The 20,708-nt window shown below is 41.8% G+C and overlaps 1 protein-coding gene across 26 annotated transcripts in view; it reads right to left on the bottom strand.

Annotated features, from left to right (window-relative positions):
- Positions 1-369: 369 nt before the first annotated feature.
- Positions 370-20,708, bottom strand: part of TCF7L2 (transcription factor 7 like 2) — a 171,358-nt gene continuing 151,019 nt past the window's right edge. For 5 of the 26 annotated variants that reach the window (XM_030950690.1, XM_030950688.1, XM_030950689.1 and 2 more), the window contains 7 exons: positions 16,591-16,731; positions 15,692-15,851; positions 14,856-14,963; positions 10,048-10,096; positions 9,450-9,500; positions 8,213-8,285; positions 370-2,637 (listed from right to left, as the gene is read on the bottom strand). In XM_030950690.1, the coding sequence (XP_030806550.1) occupies positions 2,205-2,637; positions 8,213-8,285; positions 9,450-9,500; positions 10,048-10,096; positions 14,856-14,963; positions 15,692-15,851; positions 16,591-16,731 (1,015 nt within the window). In that variant the 3' untranslated portion in view covers positions 370-2,204. Of the gene's footprint in view, positions 2,638-6,656; positions 6,686-7,550; positions 7,624-8,212; positions 8,286-9,449; positions 9,501-10,047; positions 10,097-14,855; positions 14,964-15,691; positions 15,852-16,590; positions 16,732-20,708 lie in introns of those variants that run through there. The other 21 variants (XM_030950691.1, XM_030950692.1, XM_030950700.1 and 18 more) reach the window with 17 other exon arrangements.

The following is a 20,708-nucleotide window of genomic DNA, read 5'->3' as shown; positions in this document are numbered from 1 at the left end:
AATACATTAAAATTAATGGTATCACCAGCCCTGTCTCCCATCCACCAGTCAGGCTCACTTCACAGGGAAGGACATTCCCTTAGCTCACACGCTGTCTTCTGCCAAATCATGTGACATTTGCTTTAAATAAAAAGGATCTTTAACCACTGCTACTCATGCAAAAGTGCACTGAGCAGGGAGAGGGACAGCTCAAATGCAAATCCTTTGGGTTCCTTGGGAACCCAAAGAAAATGGGATTTCTCACAACTAGAGCTGGCTACAAATTGCCACAATTTTCACACTTTTTTTCCCAAGGAATTTTTCCAGTCCGCCCGCAAATCTTTCCAGCCAGATAAAATGCAGTCAATGCATAAATGAGTTGACAAGTCATTCTCTGCACATACTAAGTTGCTTTTATTAATCCAGAACTGCATGCTACAGATACTGTACAGCATGAACATTTATTCATTACAAAAAATGGCTTCCAAACCATTAAAAATGAAAATCGGAATAAGAGCATAAAACGGAACAGTAACATCACAACTGTTAGGAAACATTCAAAGTATTCACAAAAAATGTTATAGTTAGCATCTTAATAAACCAGAGAAAAATCTGAGACAGTTTTACAATCGCTTCATGTCAACTACAATGGCACTGAATGAACAGATGAACAATTTTTCAGCTTTATACAGCGTTTTTTGCAACATCAACATGCCTAGGTTTTTTTTTTGTTTTAAGTTTGCTACCTACCTGTATGTAGTAAGTGTACATAAAAGTGGCAGTCTGATTTTCCTTTTATGAATAATCTAATATACAGAATTTGGCCCTTAAGGGTTTATACCTCTTCATTTTAAATGCTTTCCGGACAATCTGCTACCAAACACGTCTGTTATAGGTGACATTAAAACTACATACATATCTACCTATGTAACATCACAGCAAAACATGATGAACAAAAAAATTACAGCATTAAAAAAAATAATAAAGTTGTTGGGAGAAAGGTAAAAGTCACTGAGAATTTTGGCACATAAAAATTTTGCACACAGCCTACAGTCCTAATGTCGCAGGGGATTCAGCTGCAGTTCTGAACGGGAGACACTTGGACCTTGCTATTTTTCAAACAGCATTGCTAAAAATTCCCTTGCTAAATTTTCAAGTCTTTTCGAGTGTAATGGCTTTTAAAGCAATTTTATTCTTTACACTATTGATCCTTGAAAAAATGCATCTGCGAATGTCCATTTGGTGGCAACCGTATTTCATATAGCAAAAAAAAAAAAATCACGAAAACAAATCAAAAACAAAATCCCGGAAAAAATATATATATACACATTTATATATAAACTTAAAAACCTTGTACAAATGAGTTGTTATATATAAGATGCTTACACTAAAGGAAAAAAAAAACCCTTTATACAATGTTTCAAGGAAAAAATAAAAGAAGAAAAAAACATTTAAAAAGGGACAACATACAGATACAACAAGCAATTTCTAAAGCAATAAATACTACTGGTCCAATAGCGTTGTGATACTTTTAATTGTTGAGTAGCGTCCCCTCCCCCAAAAAGAACAACACCATGGAACAAGGTATATTAACACATTTTTTTTACCCTTTGTTTCTGTACATTTAAACAATAACAAGTAACATCACAATAAAGGTTGTTTCACACAAGGAAGAAAAAAAAAGGAAGTAGTAGCGGCACTGCATTCGTTGTGCCCTTAAAGGTTTAAAAACCAGATGTAAAATGATTGGTTCGCAAGCTCGTATTTAATACAAATAATAAAGAACCAATGCCTCTGGCAAGGGCTGCTTCAAAATTGCTTCTTTTTTTTTTTAATTTTTAAAATCAGTCTTTAAAACTAAGCTATTGGAACTACATAACAATTATGTATATATATATATTTTTTAAACGCTACAAAGACTTTAAACAGCTGTTGATAAAAATTTTGGCAGAATCATGAGGCTTTTCTCATCTACATATTTAAAAAGGAGAAATTGAAATAAGAATGGGTCAAATATTGACCAATGAACTCGATAAAACATCAACTAATGTAGCCACATGGCACAAATTAAAAATGAAACTGAGAAACGACGACAAACAGTGGACGACAACAACGAGAAGAAAAAAAAATAAAGGGAAAAAAAAAAAAACAACAAAACAAAACCCCAAATACCAACAGAATTCAATCCCCCCGAAAGGAAACTGAAAGGGCTAACAAGGCTAAAGCTATTCTAAGGACTTCGTTACAAGGGAGAGCGGCTGGGGCTGTGTCCCCGGCAGCGAGCTGTGGGAATGCAAGGAGGACGTTGAGGGCTGTGCGAGGGATGCGGCGGCGGCGGCCGGCGGGAGGGCGGCCGGCGGGTGGTCCAGGGCCCCGTTGGGGCAGCTGGCGGCGGGCAGGGCGCCGGGCTTGCTCGCGGCGCTCTCAGCGAGCACGAGCGAGGATGGCGGCGGCATCATCACCAGGTGCGCCAGCGGGTCAGGCTTCAATGACAGCGAGAGGGGTTGCGTTTGTTCAGTCTGTGGTTTCGAGTCTCTGGAGGGGGAGGCGAGCATGGCGGGGGAGGACGGAGGAGAGTCTAGTAAGCTTCCATCTGAAGAGGGTGGGCTGACGCAGCTGCCTTCACCTTGTATGTAGCGAACGCACTTTTTTTTTCTCCTAGAAACAGGGAGAGAGTCATCCATGAATATAGGGCAGAGATGCTGATGGAGACAGTCATCTACAGCAAAGAGCCATCAGTCAGCTACTCTGGGCTCTGCATGGGTGGCACCCTGGCCCCATGTGCCATCCTGGGGGTCTGGCAGGGTGTCCTTGGCAGCAAACCCACTCAGGAACCTCCCCTCGGCTAACAGATTTGGAAAGGATTCACCAATTAATTGTCTCTTCATCCCTCTCCTCTTCAGGCTGCTTCCTTTCCTTATTTTCATAGTCAGAAAACCAGATAAATGGGTTTTGGAGCCCACTGTTCTAATCTACAAACTTTCCTACATGGGGAAAAAAATATTAAAAAGTAATTTAATCCTCCTAAAATAAAAACCCTGGATAGCTGATGGTATCTCAAGATGTCCCATAACACTGTCCAACTCAATCGGGCTATAGCTACACCTGCATCACCTGTGGTGTCATACGATGCCCTGCCCTTGGGAGGCAAGATCAGCTGCAAACTACTGCTCATTGCTTTCTCCTCTGTTAAGAACCACACCAAATCCAGAAATGTCAGTCAGACAGAAGGGATATAACAGAGAGAACAAGAGAGAGGGGAAATAAAAACAAAATGAACAAACAAAGCAAACAGGAGAAAAAAACAGGAAAAGAACAGGAAAAACAGAGTATGATCCAAAATAACAAGAATAACTGGTTGTATGGCCTGCAGGTTGTGGCTTTAAATCGACTCAGTTTTACTTTTTGTTTTAGGGGAGAGTGGTAGATTTGGGAAGCTGCTTGTCTGCATTTTGGGGATTTTCCTCTGAGAGGTCAAACATGTAACTCCAGAGTGGAATCCAATTTCGGTAGGTGAAGAGCACGACGACAGGCACAAAGGTGAGGAGCACCATGGATCTTAATTTCACACCAGGGCATTTGAGAGTCTCGCAAGAGCCGCTCATCTTCAAATAAATAAGTGACCCGACAGAGATCTTTTCTCCTCCCTCTGTCCACTGGATAATGTAAAGGAGCAATGAAAACAGATGACAGTTTCACACCATCTCTCTTGCCAAGTATGCGCAAGACAACTTTAGCAGTAGGACAGAAGTAATAAGGCAAACAACCACAGCATCTGGCAGAATGATGTCCAGTGGCCACCTTGACCCTAAACATGCTGGCTCTTCAGCCCTCTGATCCAAAATCACACTTGCCATGAGAAGTCCTGAAGTGCTGACACACAGCCCAAGGCATAGGACAAAGCCTGTCTGGAGCAGCTCTGCCACGAGAACTTTGGATGCTCAGCTAAGCTGCACAAAGCTACCAACATGAAGGAGGAGGTTGCTCTCCCTCTCCAGTGGATACATCACCCCAGCTCTGCAACTCCATCAGAGGGAGTGCCTGAGCATGGCACAGCAGCTGAGTGTCACCAGGGGACATTCCCCACTCCAGGAGGTGCCCCAGTTCCCCTGCTGGTCACCAGTGTTCTCCCCTAGGTATGGCATTTGACTAGGTTAAACCAAGCTCCACCCTCGAGGCAATGAGATGCTTCTCATTTGCAAAGGAGACCACACTACCTTGATCCTGGAATTAAAACTATCATCTCCCATAGCCAGGAAGGGAGCAACAAACCCAGTATCCCATCTTTCACCAGCTTCAGTGAGGGACCAGTGCTGTGACATCCCTTCCTCCAGAGACTCAGGTCTGCTCTCAGATTCTGCTCCATGTGCCACATGGCAAGGTAAGGGGTTAGGGCTATTAGAGTTTTAACCATGTTAGCCTGCAGATCAATACATGCTAAAAACTAAAGACAACCATGCAACTTAAATGTTAAAAAGAAAGAAAGAAAGATAGAAGACAGCAAGAGAAGGCTGTAAACCATGCTTTATTAGAGCAACATTAAAAGACAGAAAAAAATTAATTTGGTGGGCTCAAAACAGACCTTGTTAATTCTTCTACCATCAACAAACAACACTGGAGGTCTCTGGCTCTTGCTAAGGACAGTTCTGCTGTTCTCTTTCCCCTCTCCTCTCACTGCTTCCTACTTCAGCTGTGCAGCACTACTAGGGCCACAGTTCCTGTTCGGACCTTCTGTACAGCCCCAGCAAGACAGTTAAGCTCACCAATCCTACTTGTGTGGAAAGATGAGTTCATACAATCTGGAGACTGCAGGACTCCCTATCCATTCCCAAATTAAAATTACTTGCAAGCAGAGACCCAAGCTCTGCCTGCCTCATTGATGGGGGTCCAAAAGTCCTTTAACTGGACTGATCTGAACCTACAGGGCACTAAATTATTTAACTGGAGGCACTTTGAATCTAGTATGTGAGCATTTCAAATTTATTTTTTAATATTATTTATGTTCTGTGGCCTGAAAGAAAGAGCTCCCATGGCAAAGCAGCTTTAAACCAGGTTTACCTGACTTTCTGACACTGCAGAGCTAACAACCTTTTAAAAAAAAACCCCATTGCTCTGCTACCTGAAGTAATTTTCCTTTGACTAGGATTAAGGGAGCATATTGCTTCTTTTGCTAAACTTTTTATTAGTGTGGCCACTTGTGGTCTGAAAATAATATTTACTTAAATCATGATGGCTTAAGGTGGGAGATATTTCTGCAATCTGTGCCAATCGCACCATGGTTACCTGTGGTCATGTACCTGTCAGGGTTAAGTGGGACAAAAGGTCCAGAGGGCAAACCCCCAAAGCACACAAGCCTAATTTCAGCAGACATGAACACCACCAAGCAGCTCTGGTGAGGGGGAATAAGTAAAATTCTAAGGAACTACTTGTGCCTCAGTTTTGCTCTCCTAAAGGCTGGAACAAAAATACTACATATTGACCCCTCAGAAGCACTGATGAGGATTATTCACTTTTGCAATGCTCCGAAAGTGTTAATTTGCTACATCAGTAGAGCAAACACAACAGACCTGAATCCACTTTCACTGCTTTTGAAACTAGCCCTGGAACAGCACCAGGAAACCTGTAATGCTGCAATTGCCATGAGTGAAAGCCACAGAAGAGTGCAAGGGTTTATTCAGTTGCTGTGGGCAAAGATGTCTCAGTTTTCACCACAGTAGCAAACTGCACATCTTTAGCACCTACCTAAGGTGCGCTACAAAATGCTACCATGCTAACAAATGCAATGTTATAACGGTTAGGACCAGAACTAGGAGAGAAATGCTCTAATACCTAGTGGTAAAATGCCTCCATGCATGAAAAAACAAAACAAAACAAGAAACCAAACCAAAACAAAAAAAAGCAGCTGACTCTGAATCAGCAAGTCCAAAACTATCAGCTGTACCACTAAAGTTGTCCCTGATGTGCTGAAAAGACTTCTGACCAAAACCTGGTATAAGTTAAGAGAGGGTTTATGCTTCACATGTAACCTAAGCACTGTACAGACCAAATAAAAAGTTTCCTTGCTGATAAAATGTAGTTTTAAAAGTATGTTGCTTACTTAAGCAGCCAGAAAAAGATAAAGCAACACAAACACGATGTGCCCCCGTTCTGCTACTTGGCATGCAGAGCCTGACATGCTTCACATACTCTATCTCTAGACTACACAAATATCTGCTGATAGTGTGCAGCAAAGTAACCACAGAATAGAGCCTAACTAAACACAGCACTGCAGCCCTTGGCTAGCGTGAGACTCCTGACACAGTGAAGTAGCTACTCAGCTCTTCTAGACTGAACCCTTCTGCCTTCAAGCACTACAAAACTGCTGCTTTCCCAGCTTGTTTAACACATGTCCTGGTACTGATACCTAACCCCCAGCACCCCATAATACCATGCCTCAAATGGGACAACACACAACCTGCAGAAGGCATTTCTGGTGCCTCCTCTGGTACACTGACACAAAACACCACCCTCAATCCTGGACACTAAGCACAGACAAGACTGCGTGCATACACAAAATATGATGGACGTCTGAGCTACATTCTAAATGAGATGGAGCACATGGGACTGGCATGAGTAAGAGGGGGAAATGTGGGAGAGGAATCACTACACACAGAGTGTGGTTTGGGTTGAAATACCTACCATCATAATATTCCAAATTCAAAGACTGCTTGTATCAGAATAAAGAAACAACAAATTTAACCAAATGTGATCATATAAGGAAAAAGGAATGAGAAAAGAACTACTTGGTATCCCTCCACCAAGAAAGAAGTACATACTGAGTTACACATGGAATTAAACTCCAGTAGAACATGGGCTGCCGGAATTTGGGCTCTCTGATGTCTTTCATCTCTAGATTCCTTTTAATGCTGGAAACTGTGCTACTAAAGTTGTAATTAGTTTTGTTTAGAGCTCAGACGTTTACAGCTCACTTGTTGGGATAAAATTTAAGAAAAAATATATTTTTGGGAATAGGAAAAAAGATTTCAGATAATTAAAAAAACTGTATCTACTTAAACCTTACAGAGGCATAGTAGCCAACAGGTAGCTGTTTTAATTTTTCAGATAATACCAAAAGAATGAATACAATATAAGCTGTAAACACTGGCTTTTACATCTCTAATAACAAGAAAAACACTAGTACTGCAGATCCCAGAACCTTTTTAAAAAGCCTCTGCAGGCAGGGGACATAGACCCAAATGAAAGACAAAATATAAATGTCCAGGTAAACATTATTTTTGCTGACAATCTGGAAAAAATAAAAAAAAAAAAAAGCCAAAAAATTGCCAGCTTTAAGGACTTTGAGTTTTCTTGTTCCCAGTTCTACCACCAGGGAGAGGTTATTGGTAAAGAAAGAGAGAAAATGGCATTAAATTAGCAAGAAATTCCAAGATCAAAGATTATTAGCAATTGATGCTGTGGGAGAGAGAAAGGTGGGGAGTGGGGAAAAAAGATTAAAAAAACAAAATCACACAAATGCACTAAGAGGACAGATTGCTTTTATTTCCCCAAAGGCCTAATGGGTAGTTTTATACCTGCATGGTTTGCACCATAAACTCTGTCGGTCAAGCCCGAACAATGCCCGACACTTCTTTGGAGTATTTGCATCTGTTAGCATAAGGTAAACACAAAAAATACAACACAATGGTGGATAGAGCTCATTTGGTCTGCGTCATCTCAGCTACAGCTACGTTCAGCTTGCAGTCACCTCCGTTTTATTTGGTAATCTCCCCTCGTACCAAGGGCAGGAAGGAAAACAGGACTTTCACAATGAGCCAAAGGAAAACCAAAAAAAAACCTCCGACACAGCCATGAGCCTGTGTGGTGTGGGTACCGCACTCAGTGCCGCATTATCAAGGGCTTTGGGAGCTACTGTCCTTGGCTGGAGGCTTGGAAGGCAGGAGCGTGGTTGAGCCACGGATCAGATGGGCTTAAGGTTGATGCTGTTTTACAGTGGGTTTTTGGCTAGCAGCAGCAAAGAGGAAGGCGGAAAAAAAACAACCAACCAACCAACAAAGGAAAAAAAAAAAGCAAAACCCTTTCGAAGAGATGATTACTGATGGCAGTGTCCCACTCCCTTGTGTCTTCTAGATCACAACACAGAGCTACAAAGCAACAAGGCAGGAAAAAAAAGGGGAAAGTACCAAATAAACCAGCTGCAAATCAGCCATAGCGAGTCTGGGAAAACTATACACACCTGCAGGGGCCGCACCAGTTATTCTGTTGATCAAGGCCAAAGCGCGCTCGGCATTTCTTAGGAGCGCTCAGGTCTGAATGAGTTCAAGAAAAGCGAGCAGAAAAGGGAGAGAGGAAAAAAAGAAAAGGGGAGAGGGGGGAGTGAGAGAGAGAGAGAGAGAGAGAGGGAGGAAGAGAGAAAAGGGGAGAAAAAAGAGAAAGGTAAAAATAAGGAAAAAATAAAAATAAAAAAGGGAATAAAAATCAATGTCCTTGTTATTAATTGCAAATATTGACTTTTGATTTAAAAGTTAAAAAAAGTGATAATTACATTTTTATTCAACTCTTCAGATTAGCTGTTGCAATTAAAGCTGCAGTATCCCTTTATAAAGGACTGTTTCTTTCCCTTTTGAGAGAGCAGGTAGAGGAAAGTCTTTGTGGTTGGTCTAGCAGGATGTTTCAGGCAAGATTGATTTGGGTTGGGGTTTCTTTTTTCTTTTTTTTTAAGAGGTGGGGGGGAAAAGGAAGAAAAGAAGCTGAGTATGGAAGTTAGATCCTGAACATGCTTTTTTCTTCAACTCAGATACAAAATAAGAGAAAAAAAAAAGAAAGGAAAAAAAAAGAAATTATATCTCCTGGGATAATGCAGCTTTTGGAATAACATTCAATTTACTTGTTTTCATTAATTTGTATTTAAAAGAATGGATAAGAATAAGCAGACTGCGGAATGAGTATGTTAGTATCAGCCAGAAAATAAAACGTAAAGCATGGCAAGGTGCTGAGTTAGTACAGCTAGTGAATTGCAATGAACAGGCTTGAGCAGAAAGGAAAAGAAAAAAAATACAAAACTAAAATAATAATAAAAAAAAGCATATGCATGCTAATGTGAGAAGACTTAGTGGGAGCCATGAAAAATGCCATTAGATTAAGGAGGTTCATTACTGACTTGCTTCCATTCTTTATCAGTCTCTTTAAAGAAATACTGCATATTCAATTTGCACAGTTAGTACAACTCTTGCGTTATTTTTACTGTATTACTGTTTTAATAGCAATTGTTACAAAAACAAAAAACAAAATTAAAAAATACTATCAAACATAATAGATATAAAGATATATAGATAATAAATACTATCAAAACGTGTGGATGGTATTTTTTTCTTAATGTCATAAGTGCTTAATGTTAAAATCTATAATGGCAGGAAAAAAAATTAAAAAGCAGTTTATAAACTATTTTAAATGACTCAAAATGACGTTAGCACCTGTAATCGGAGGAAGTGAAAGGCAAGGATTTAGGAAACATTCGCTGTGTTCTGAAAAAAAAGAACAAATTATACAAAGGCTTCAAAAAAACTAAGTTAGGGCTTCTTCAAGATCGACTATGAGATTGCCTATGCAGTATTTCTAATTTCCTATACAGAATGGCAAACCTCCTTAATTTAAGATGGGTGCGATTTACCACTGTAAGGCATGCATCAGGACATCCAGGGACAGCCCAAATTAACAGCGCCGCACACGGACACGCACACACGCGCGCGCGGCGGAAGCGCACGGCTGATAAACCACGGCACAGGCATTACAGCTACGGCTCTGCGCTACAGCCTCGGCAGCCAGGCGGACAAACCCGGCCGTGCCGCGCGAGGAGGAGGCTCTGACATGCAATGGCTGGGTTACTAGGTTTAGAAGGGCGGTAACGCGGGAATTATTGGAGCGCATTTAAAAAAAAAAGAAGCTGTCTAGCATAGGGACTGGCTCCCCTGAGGCCAGGAGACCTGTGCCCACCTCCCCCGTACCTACAAGGGTCACACCAGGACTGCCACACTTCCACTAAGCAAGAGGTTTAGACTTGTCTTTACTTACCATTGGTCTCTCCTGGCTGCTTATCCCTTTTCCTCTTCTTCTTCTTTCCCTGCAGAAAACATACACAAATGAGAAGGATTAGAATTAAGCCCCAAAGAAGTGTCCTTGCAGGAGGGCATCAAGCAATGAGGCTGCAGCTAGAGCACGAAGCTCCCATGGGGGGACACTGAAATGTGACACTGGCTCACCTGCTGTGCAGGGAACTTTGGGGGGGTCCCAAGGAGATGCTGCACCCCAGGACTGACTCTGCCTGCCCACCCTGTGAATTTTTGGACAGCCTCACTGCTGTCCACCCAGTGCAAACACCCACCAAGGCCATGGGCGGCTGAGGTGGGGGCAGAAGGATTTGCAAGATGCTGCTTTTGAGCTAAGATCATCATGAAGCCAAAAACATCTCACATGTGTATGCTCCTGCATGCAGAAGTTTCAAGAATCATTTGTGGTCATGTATTGGTGGGGCAGAAAGGGGAAGGAGAGGGAAAAGAGAGAGGGGAGAGTGAGGTCAGACTGAGCCTCTGGAGTTCCTCAGCACCAAATCCCAAGCATTCAAGCAGACAAGGAAGCCCACAGTAACGTGTATCCTAACCTGCAGTTTTATAGTTCCACTGACAACCTAGAAAGCAATGCCAGGAGAAGAAAAAAAATCCAGACATAGCAAAGACCCTTCCCAGATTTTGCTCTATCACAAGGAAACAACTAGTAATATTTTGCTAAACTCGATCCCTTTCCCAAATGCTGTACCACAAGATGATGAAATTTGTTACAGTTTTTGACTGGAGGGGGAATAGCCTGTTCTGCTTCTCTCCAACAGTGTGGGAGAGGACAACTGGGAGCCCAGCTTCTGTGGAAAAACAGTAATTGCTTTCCAATAGAAAAAATATGAAGTAATAAGCATAGCTCAAAAGAGAAAAGCTATTTTTCCAAGAAAACTCCTCTAACACTGAGGTACAGGGTTTGCAGACTAGTACAACAAGGCCAGTGTAGGTAACAGAGTAATTTCTTTTTCACAGCTCTCCAAATGCTAAAAGCAACAATTTTTGGGCCAGCAATGTCAGCTGTGAACAGCACAAGAATTCCTGGATTTTGAAGCAAGCACAGCTGGTGAGAAGACCTCAGAGCAGCAGTCCCTTGTGGTCAAGGGGCAACAAACATATTTTGGAAGAAGGAATCTCACAGAGCTTTCGAAGGGTTGGATGTATCTGGGAAGGCCAAGATGTTCAACCACACAGTGGGCATCTTTCTGAGTAGATGGATTCCAGATACATGGTTAAAATGGACTTCAGCATGGCACATCCACATTTGGGATGCTCCCTATGATAGATTTCCTAGAATGTATTAGTAAAAAATTCCCCCAACATGAATGAAGGACATTGATTCGTCATTGTCCTGTTTTTCCTCCACAAAGCTGGCCTTGTGGAATGGGATTTCTGCACTCATTCCTCGTGCTTGCTCGGCGTTGTAAATTGCCATCCTGTTGTCCAGGCTGTTCCAGATTTATGAGATCCTTCTGGAGATGGAAAAAGTAGTGTGAACTGTCCACCTCAAAGGAACTTTAAACAACAGGCACATAATCCTGCAGGCTCGATGCTGATGACAAATAATCTCTGACACCTCTGAGGTAATTTTTTGGGATATGGAAGTTGTCAGTTGCTAGAGCAGCCATCAGTCTAACATGACAGGCAGATAAGGCAGACAAGCACTACTCCTAAAGCTCCCTGAGAACACAATTGGGAAAAGCATGGTATCTTGAAATCCATGTATCACATAAGCAAGAGGCTCAGACTCTACTCCATCTATATTGATCTAGATTGACAGAAACTCTGCGAAAATCAGTGAATTTTTTCCAGCTTTCAACAATGGAACCAAAACCAGACAATTGCCTCAAGATAATAAGCCTGACTTTTATTTAATCTCAAGGAGGCCACTGGCATAATTAACAGACTGCATCTGCGGCAAATTTGTTTAATTTTTGCAGTACATTTGGGAATTCAAGGGCTATTTAAATTTGAGACCTTATAACTTCTTCACTCGAGGGCCAGCCAGAACAAAGGTCAGGAGTCACCTGCCTTTCACGAGCTCTTCAAGCCAGGTATTAAGGTACTGTAATGCCGTTAGGGAGCAATCTGTGAAAAACAGCTGATCTACAGGAATGTCAGCCAGGGACCAGGAACTTCTCGTTCTTTTTCAACACAAGCTTTTAAAACTCTTCCGAACAAAGAATGGACAGATGTCACATCAACTTCTTTACACCCTTTTTAAAGCATCAGGAAGAAGAATAATCTTGGTTTGCTTGTTCAATTTCTGGGCTACAAGAGGATATCAGACTATGTAGCTAAATTAATATATGGATTTAAGGAAATAACTGTGGCAGCAGTTTTTCAAGTGCTCTGCAGAAGGCACCATGTTTTCTTTGCCTAAGATTATTTTCCCAAGACTTGAGTAGATTGTAATATTTTCTGTCGTCATACTATACAAATTTTATGCTGCAAGTAAATATGGATGTACATACCTGCTAACAATTTTGGTAGCTCTCTCTCCGGAGCCAAACTAAGATGGGTTTTGATAGGTCTGCAGAGTTCTTGGGTACTTATTTGCTAAACAAGCAGTGGGTGATGTGACTGGACCCTTACATACTTCTGAGTCCATCACTCAGCACTGCTAAACATCTCACATTAGATCTCAGGAAGAGCCAACGTGCCTTGTGACACCAACAAGCCATGAGGCTGAAAGCTGCTTTTCCTGAATGCACTGCTCCTGTCTCTGAAGACTTGGGCTATAGCTGGCCTTATCCTTGAGCCTGATGTGAGGTGCTTAACAATTTAACCACTTCAAGCAGCCCAAAGTCACTCCCCTGCTAGATGTGTGAAAGGCTCAAGACCCTACAAACGGCTGAGGGAGGAGGGGCACTCAGGAGAGCTGTGAATGGACCAGGAGAGGAGACATAAATAAATCCTGTGGATGATGCAAAGGTACCATGCTCTCCTCAGGCAGGAAGGTTCCCCCTGAAGGTCACCTGGGGGTACAGCATCAAGCCGCTGGGAAAGCACCGGCTTTCTCATCCAGTCCTTTTTAGCTTGAGAAGAAAGGGTTTCTCAGTGTTCACACAGTGAGGACAAAAGTAAAAGGTCCTAAACACTGAGGCTTTGTACATGCCCATCTGTCGGTGGCACAGTCACTGTGCAGAATGAGCATTCCCGAAACCTCAGTCGAGCCTAGACTCCCTTTTGAACACCCAAGACGATGATACTGAGCTGAGCAACTACCTTGAGCCTATGGTCTGACAGCCTCAGGCCAGACTGCGCTGAAAAGGGAAGGAAAATGTGCTAAGCAGGAGCTGTGCCTCATCAGGCTTAAAAAGGTCTCCTCTGAGGAGCACAGGATCAAGAATATTCTGAACTGGAAAAACAATTGAGCATGCACAGGTATACCTGTAATGACCAAGGAGGGAGAGCTGAGCCCAGTGGAAAGAAAAGATGTTCAAGAAAACAGAAGGATTTGAAAAATTGTCCCTAAGTACATATTGCTAAATAAGTGAGCATGTGTATTCTTCACCACTGAAATGGCAGAAGAGTGTAAAGAGCTGCTACTGCTTCTCCTGGCTTCACTGCAGACTCTGAACTGGCTTCCTCCCACCCATACATATAAAAATGCAGATTCACAGAGGCAAGTATTGTCATATAGAGCAAAACAGAATATTTATGGTAAAACAGGCAGTGATTATGATGAGGATGGAAGAGACAGATTTCAGCAAAACTGTAAGGTGTAACTCTACTCAAAACTGGCATCAATCTTAGAGCTGTTGGTCCCCAAACCTCCAGGGAAGTGTGACTAGAAGCCAGAGAACGGGGTTTATTACAGAGTTACAGACCTTGAGAGTTTTAGGTGATTTTTATTTAACTTAAAAAAAAATCAAGATGCTGCTATAATCCTATTAAAAAGGGTTTAGAGCTCTCACCAATCCACAAATCTGTCAAGAATTTATGGGCTTAGGCTTGCAAACACTTATTACCATCTGCACTGCTTACTCTTCATGGAAGGAGCTATTTAGTACTAGGGGTTATAAAGCTGCGCTTGTGCTTTTTAACAGACAAAAATTACTAGCACTTTTAGCTCAAAAACAGGCTTTCTGAAAAGTAGAGGGAGGAATCAATTTTAAAACAATCCAGGAATTGATCATGAATTCCAATATACTTTTTTAAAAATTAGGAGGGTAGGGGGGGAAAAGAAAGGTAATATCGGCATGAAAGAAAACATAAACAAAACACACAACTATGGAGTGTGGAATAATTCATTTAACCCCACTTGAGAGTAAGACTTTAAAAAATATAATGCTTTTGGTTTTGCCAGTCCTTCTCTGAAGCTAGGATAAGTCATTCTTCCACTTTCCACTACACTCTCACACACATAAGCACAAGACACTAATTATTTATCTCTTTTGGTGGAAAGTAGAGGAGCATACAAGGGGCATTTTAAATTTCGTTTTAAAAAATGAAATTCAAAATGACCAGCAAGCCAAACAGCATTTCCAGATGCTGGTAAAAGTGAAGGGAAGACTTTTTCACAGAGCTCTACTGTTATTCTCAAATTCTAACCCCATACCAGTCCCAGTCAGGGAGCCTCTTCCAAGTGGGAATAACCCCCCAGCAGTTTCAGTATCGCCAAGGGAAGAACCTGTTGTTGTTACCAGATTGGGGTCCTGAGACTTTCCACGCATTGCTTGTGTGCAATGTGTGGTCGTAGCTCAGCAGGTCACACAGACATTTCTACAAGCTCTACCACTCAAAGTTTCAAGCTACATAGGAACCTACATAGTTATCCCGTGCAGACCAGCCCGGGTACAGCTGCATGTGAAGCTGTCGCTCCTTCCTTGCTAGTTCATAGTATTTCGCTTGCTCTTCTCTGGATAATGCATGCCACTGGGGTGGAGAAAAGACAAAAAGACAAAATAAAAAGCACTAGTGGTTGGGGTTTTTCTAAGCATGTTAACAGCAAAGTGTGTTATTTATACATATAGCTACAGTTAGAATCGATTTTCATAAAAAAGAGATAAAAACAGATGATCTGGCATGCTGACATTCGTATTTTATTTACAGCTCTAGATTATAACTGCAGTTAAATCAACTGAACCACATCTAATCATTTACATGCACTCAACCCCTTTGTCTCCTGTTGAGAGAGAAGAATTAAGAAATCTAAACAAAAACAGACAGCAGGGGAGATGGTCCAGAAGCTGAACCACTCATCCTGAGCCAGAACTCAGTTCCAGCTTCGGAGGTGTCTCCCCCACCGGCACTTCCTCTCCTCTTCTAGCTCTCACAGGTGCTGATACTGGTACTCTACTCAAAGGTTTTTCATTTCCCATTTACTTTTCTGCCTATCAGAGGCCAAAATAGAGATCTAAGATTTTTTCATCAACTGGTCATGGAAATGATACTGAAATAACACTGCTATTAATTAACTCCTCCTCTTCCCCACGAATGACCCCACTGGCAAGAAGTGCCTGCAAAAACTAAAAAACAAACCAAAGCCTTTGGTTTAGCAATTTCCCTATCCATTTTCACAATGGCAGAAAAACACAGGGATTCAGAAGATGTGAATCCTCCTGAGTTGCAGGCCCTGCTTGTGCCTGTCCCTGGTTACCTACCCTTCGACCGAGGATTTGGTTGATGGCTGCACTCTCTTTCAATGTGCATTCTGCTACAACTTTTGCTCTCATTTCCTTCATATACAACATAAATGCATTAAGAGGTTTCTTTATGTGTGGCTTCTTTTTCTCTTCTTCTTTTTTGGAGTCCTGATGTTTTCTGAAGAGTAAAGATAGAACAGACAGAGACCTCACAGTGAGAACCCTTTGTGAGTTTATTAAATTAATCCCATCAATTTCTCTAGCATTAATCTCTAGGAAGAGGACCAGAAGGTTTTCTAGACCCTTCACTCTAGCTGCAGTATAGCAACAGTCTTAAAAGCATTACAAGAAAACTCCCCTCATGTTTATGCAACATCACCAAGTACCCTCTGAGCCCTACAAGAATCTTGGAAGGACATGGGCTCCAGAAAAATGGGCTCACAGGGAGAGCTTGAGCACGACAGTAGAGGAAATAATTACACCTCTTTATCAATGGGCTCTTGTCAGTTCAAACCTAAACTTGACACCAGCTCTCTGCAGCTTTGAACAAGCCATTTATGCTTAGGTTTTTGTCTCCTGTGGTGCATCTGTTATCTCAAGGCTTCAAACTAGACACTGAGTAATAGAGAAACTGGTCAAGAAACTTGAATCTCAATCAAGAAAATCCTGCTTCCTTGTTGAAACAGGTGAAATTAGCAACTACATGCTTATGTCATAGAATGACTCAAAGACTGCTACCATCATTTCGACACACTTTGGCAGCTAAACCACATTCAAATCAATTACAACAGAAAAGAAAAATTGAAAAAAACATTTCACAGCAAAAACATCACAAACCCAAGCCTTTTTACAAGCCACACATGCACAGGGGATGTTTTGAGTATCCCAAAGAGAAGATAGGGGAAGCAACAACTTACGAGCTGTGGAGTGAGCCGACGTCGCTCTGGGAAGATTCCTGTTTGACTGTTGGTGTGACTATGGCCGGATGAGGAATTCCAGTTGTGTGTAAACTATGGTGTGGCGGGACCATGTGTGGAGGAAACCTAGAGGAGAGAAAGCTGTGTAAATTGTCAGAATAAAAATGAATGAATGGGGAGGGATGTGTACACACATTTAAAAAAAAAACAAAACAACTGGCATATAACAAGCACATGACAGCTAGACAAAGCATATGAAAGCTGGCAGCATTAATTAGCAATAAATTAAACATAATGACTCTTCTAATGTCATTAAAGCCAATCTTCCCCTTCATTATCATTACTGACACGAGACATCATGATTTTTAACATTAACAAAAGGCGAATTCAACTGGATGAACTTGCATGAAGGTGGAAATTCAGCTACCTGAAACAAAATCCACCAGTCCATTTCTTTGCTGAGAAATTATGTGTGGCAGCCAAGGAATCAATTTTTATAGTTTTGAATCATGTTGTGAATTTAGGATGACATCTTTTATTCTATATTGACAGCAAAATAAAATATTAATGCCAACACATTCTAGATGCATTTTTGATAATACTTATAGATGCCTCATTAGCTACATTTTGTTGATGGAGCAAAAGAAAATATTTATTTGTGTCTAATAAATCTCTAAGCCACACTGCTTTAACAGAAGGTGGAAGATTGTGGAATTTTTGATCCATTTAAGTAACCTAGAAAGGCTTTAACAATCTAGCCTTTCTAAAGAGAAAAAAATGTTGTCAGCTTTATGGTTTATGGTCATATACATGGACAGATCCCAGTCCTGCAAGTGGATTCAGAGGGATAAGCAATCCTTCTGCATGAATCTAATTGCTTGGTCGGGATCACAGTACAAACATGGCACAATCATTCAGACTTTTTACATTTTATGAAATATAAAAGAAATTAACAAAATTCTCAATGAACAAAAATGAACAAAATTCTCAAAAGCAGGATTGACTTATATCATTGTTTCTCAACAGTCTCAGAAAGGTTTTGCAGTAAATAAAGAAAGCACAGCATGACTGACTGCCTTCCCCCACTGAAGTCAACAGGTTTCCAAGGAATGGGTTCTAGCCTAAAATTATGTTTCAGAAGTAACTTTCCTCAAAATGCCAAAATTAAAGTGATCTGGCAAGGGCTTTCTCACTGCAAATCCCCACTCATCCCAGATTTTGAACAATCTGATCCAAGTAAAATAACCCAAGATTATGGAACACTCAATGAGATCAATAATTATTTCTTCTATCATCAATATACAATGATTTTTTTCTATCCCACAGGATTTAAAATGGGGTGATATACCATGGATATCGTAGTGTATAAGCATCAGAAATATAGTGGAGTTACCTTTTTCTCTCCCGTCTTATGAATCCAAATATCAAGCTTAACAATCCCATCCCCTGTGACTACCTAGACACTCTCTACACTCACAGGATGACACAGAAGTACTTTCATGAACAAGAGCACTGTCCACTACAAGCTCTGAGGATCTTTTGTCTATTAGCTGGTAGTACTCAGGGTGATTAGACAGAACTATTTTGTCTTTGAAGGCAGTGGTGGGAAGAGCAAGGACTGACAGGGAGAATGTGAAATTGTTCAAGTTGTAGAGAATTGCAGTTCTTCATGAACAAAGGCATGGAGAGAAGGGAGGCAAGAATGGGGGATGGCAAGGGAAGAGGAGAATGGGCAGCAAAATGGTCATTCCTACTTCTGCTAAAGACTCACGGACACAAATCGCCAAGTGGGTTGTCCAAGTGCCTTCCCACTCTCTGACAAAAGTAGCTGGGAGAGAAGCACACATTTGAGGATATGCTTTGGTTCATGGCAGGTCAGAACAGAACACAATGTTGAGGCTGCAAAGGAGACTGGCATCCTTGTCCCAGTTCTGCCACAGAACTGCTCACCATCAGCAAGACACAAACTGGGCCTTTGTATTACTTTTTTCTGTTGTTTCTCTACTTCCATGCGTATGTATTTTGATTGGACATATTTAAAATTTGTTCACACAGGGCCTGGGACCTTCAGACACAGTACAACGCAAATAAAAACTGGCAGTATGAGCTGGATTTTTTTTTAAATAACTAACAAACATGATCAAAAATAAAAGTGGTGGTAAAAAACTGACCTTGCTGAATGCAGTCTAAGCACAGTGATAAAAGGTTGAGGCACATCCTATCAAGAGACTGTCCTACGCAAGACCCAGTGTTTCAGAGAGGACTATGCTGCTGGGGCTGGCTAGGCCAGAGACAAAGGGACAATGAAGGATGAAGATGGAGATGAAAAGCCTTCCTTCAGAGAGCAGGCAGGAAGAGCTCTGCTGGTCTGACATGAGGGCTCAGTGTGAAGTGCAGTGGGCATGTAGCAGCAGGGAGAAAATCTAAGTGCAGAGCACAGCATGCCCACATTGTGTGAAAGCCTGAAGGATGGCAAAGCCTCCACTGACCTCAGCTGGGATACTTTACTCACTGGGCTCTAAACTCCAGAGACAGCAGCCTTCACCAATAGGCAGCTGCAGCTCAGTGGTTATTTTCAGGGTTGCAGTTTCCATAACAAGTGCTGTGTTCATTACCAATGACCATTCACTTTTTCATACTGCATCTGTCCAATTCACAAGGCTGCCTATGGGACTTATACACCCCTTCTATATTTAGGGCTATAAAAACATGCTCCAGAACCCAAAGTTGCTCTCAAAATCCCATGGACTTCCATTGGTGGGATGAGGGTTCAGCCCAAGAACTGAGTGCCTGCTCATTTCCATGTAGACAGCCACTCACATGGCAATATGAGAAGGGGAAGGGTGTTAATTTTTAACTTCCTGGCTACACTCCAACTTCAGTAATTACATTCAGCAAAAGTGAATTTCCCCTGAAATTTCAATTACAGAAGGTATTTTCCACTGCCACCACTTAACTGCTGTGCAGTGTTTGTCTGGTGTAATTCTGCTAAATTATTTCCTGATTTCCTCTCACAGCAGTTGTTTTTTCATAGTGTGTCCACTGTTTGCCCATCACTCAGTTAGCCCTGTCTCATTTTACCTTAAAGGCATATTACAGAGGGGTAATGACGGATCAAGAGATCTTACAGGCATACTACAGGCATACAATGCGAGTATGGCAAGGCTACAAGCAACAACTAAAAGTTGTAACTGGCTAAAGACACTACCTTAATAGTCTAAAGCATTTATGAAAAATCACTATTAGTCACCTATTAACCTTCTATAAACTATTCATAAGTACACTTAAACTAACAAACAGCAATTTCTAAGCTTGGGGAACTAAAGGTTGGGAAGCACTATAGGCTCCAAAGATCTACACCATTATGCAGGCAAAGATGGAACTATTTCTGAAGGCAGGCTCTAGAAAACCATGGATGGAGGGGTGAGGTTTGAGGTCAGTGCTGACTTCAGTGCTGGGGCACAGCCAGCACAGTAAAGGCACGGTTTGCAGCCCGGGCTTGCAGCAGGGCCCTGCAGGGCACTCGCCCAGGGCCAGCATGTCTGGAGGCCAGCATGGGCAGCACCAGGAATCTCCTAACCACACCAGACACCTGGACGAGGGCTGTCCTCCTGCTGAGCCCAGGCTGACACAGGAAAACATACATGAAACCATGTATGAGGGCACAGAGGGTGCTCCCATCTAGGGGAAACCAGAGGAGAAGTTTCTGGGCTGAAACAAAGGCTTAAGTCAATTCATCCCCCTGCACGTGTGCCTGAGCACGTGCGCACGTACGGGCTTCTGTCAGAGACAAAAAGAAAGGCTCCCTGTGTATGTGCACACCCCTCACCTTCGCCTAAGACATTCACCAGATTTTTTTTCTAGACAAGTATTCCATGAATTGCAATAAACACCCTAAAAATTCTAAGCAGCTCATTATACACTACTGTCTCCTTTTATGGCTCCAAGCCAGAATATAATGATGAGTCTTAACTTGTTAAGGACAACTAATTTTTTGTTCCTGGCTGTCTCAGGGGCTTCTCTCTTACTCACTCTCACTTTACTTCACTGTTGACATGTTTCTGTTAACTGGATGTCATCTGCCTGCCTTGATTTTATGCACAAGCAGTGGGATGCAT

Source organism: Camarhynchus parvulus, chromosome 6 (assembly GCF_901933205.1).
Source record: "Camarhynchus parvulus chromosome 6, STF_HiC, whole genome shotgun sequence".
NCBI lineage: Eukaryota > Metazoa > Chordata > Aves > Passeriformes > Thraupidae > Camarhynchus > Camarhynchus parvulus.
This window is presented reverse-complemented; position numbering and strand designations above follow the sequence as displayed.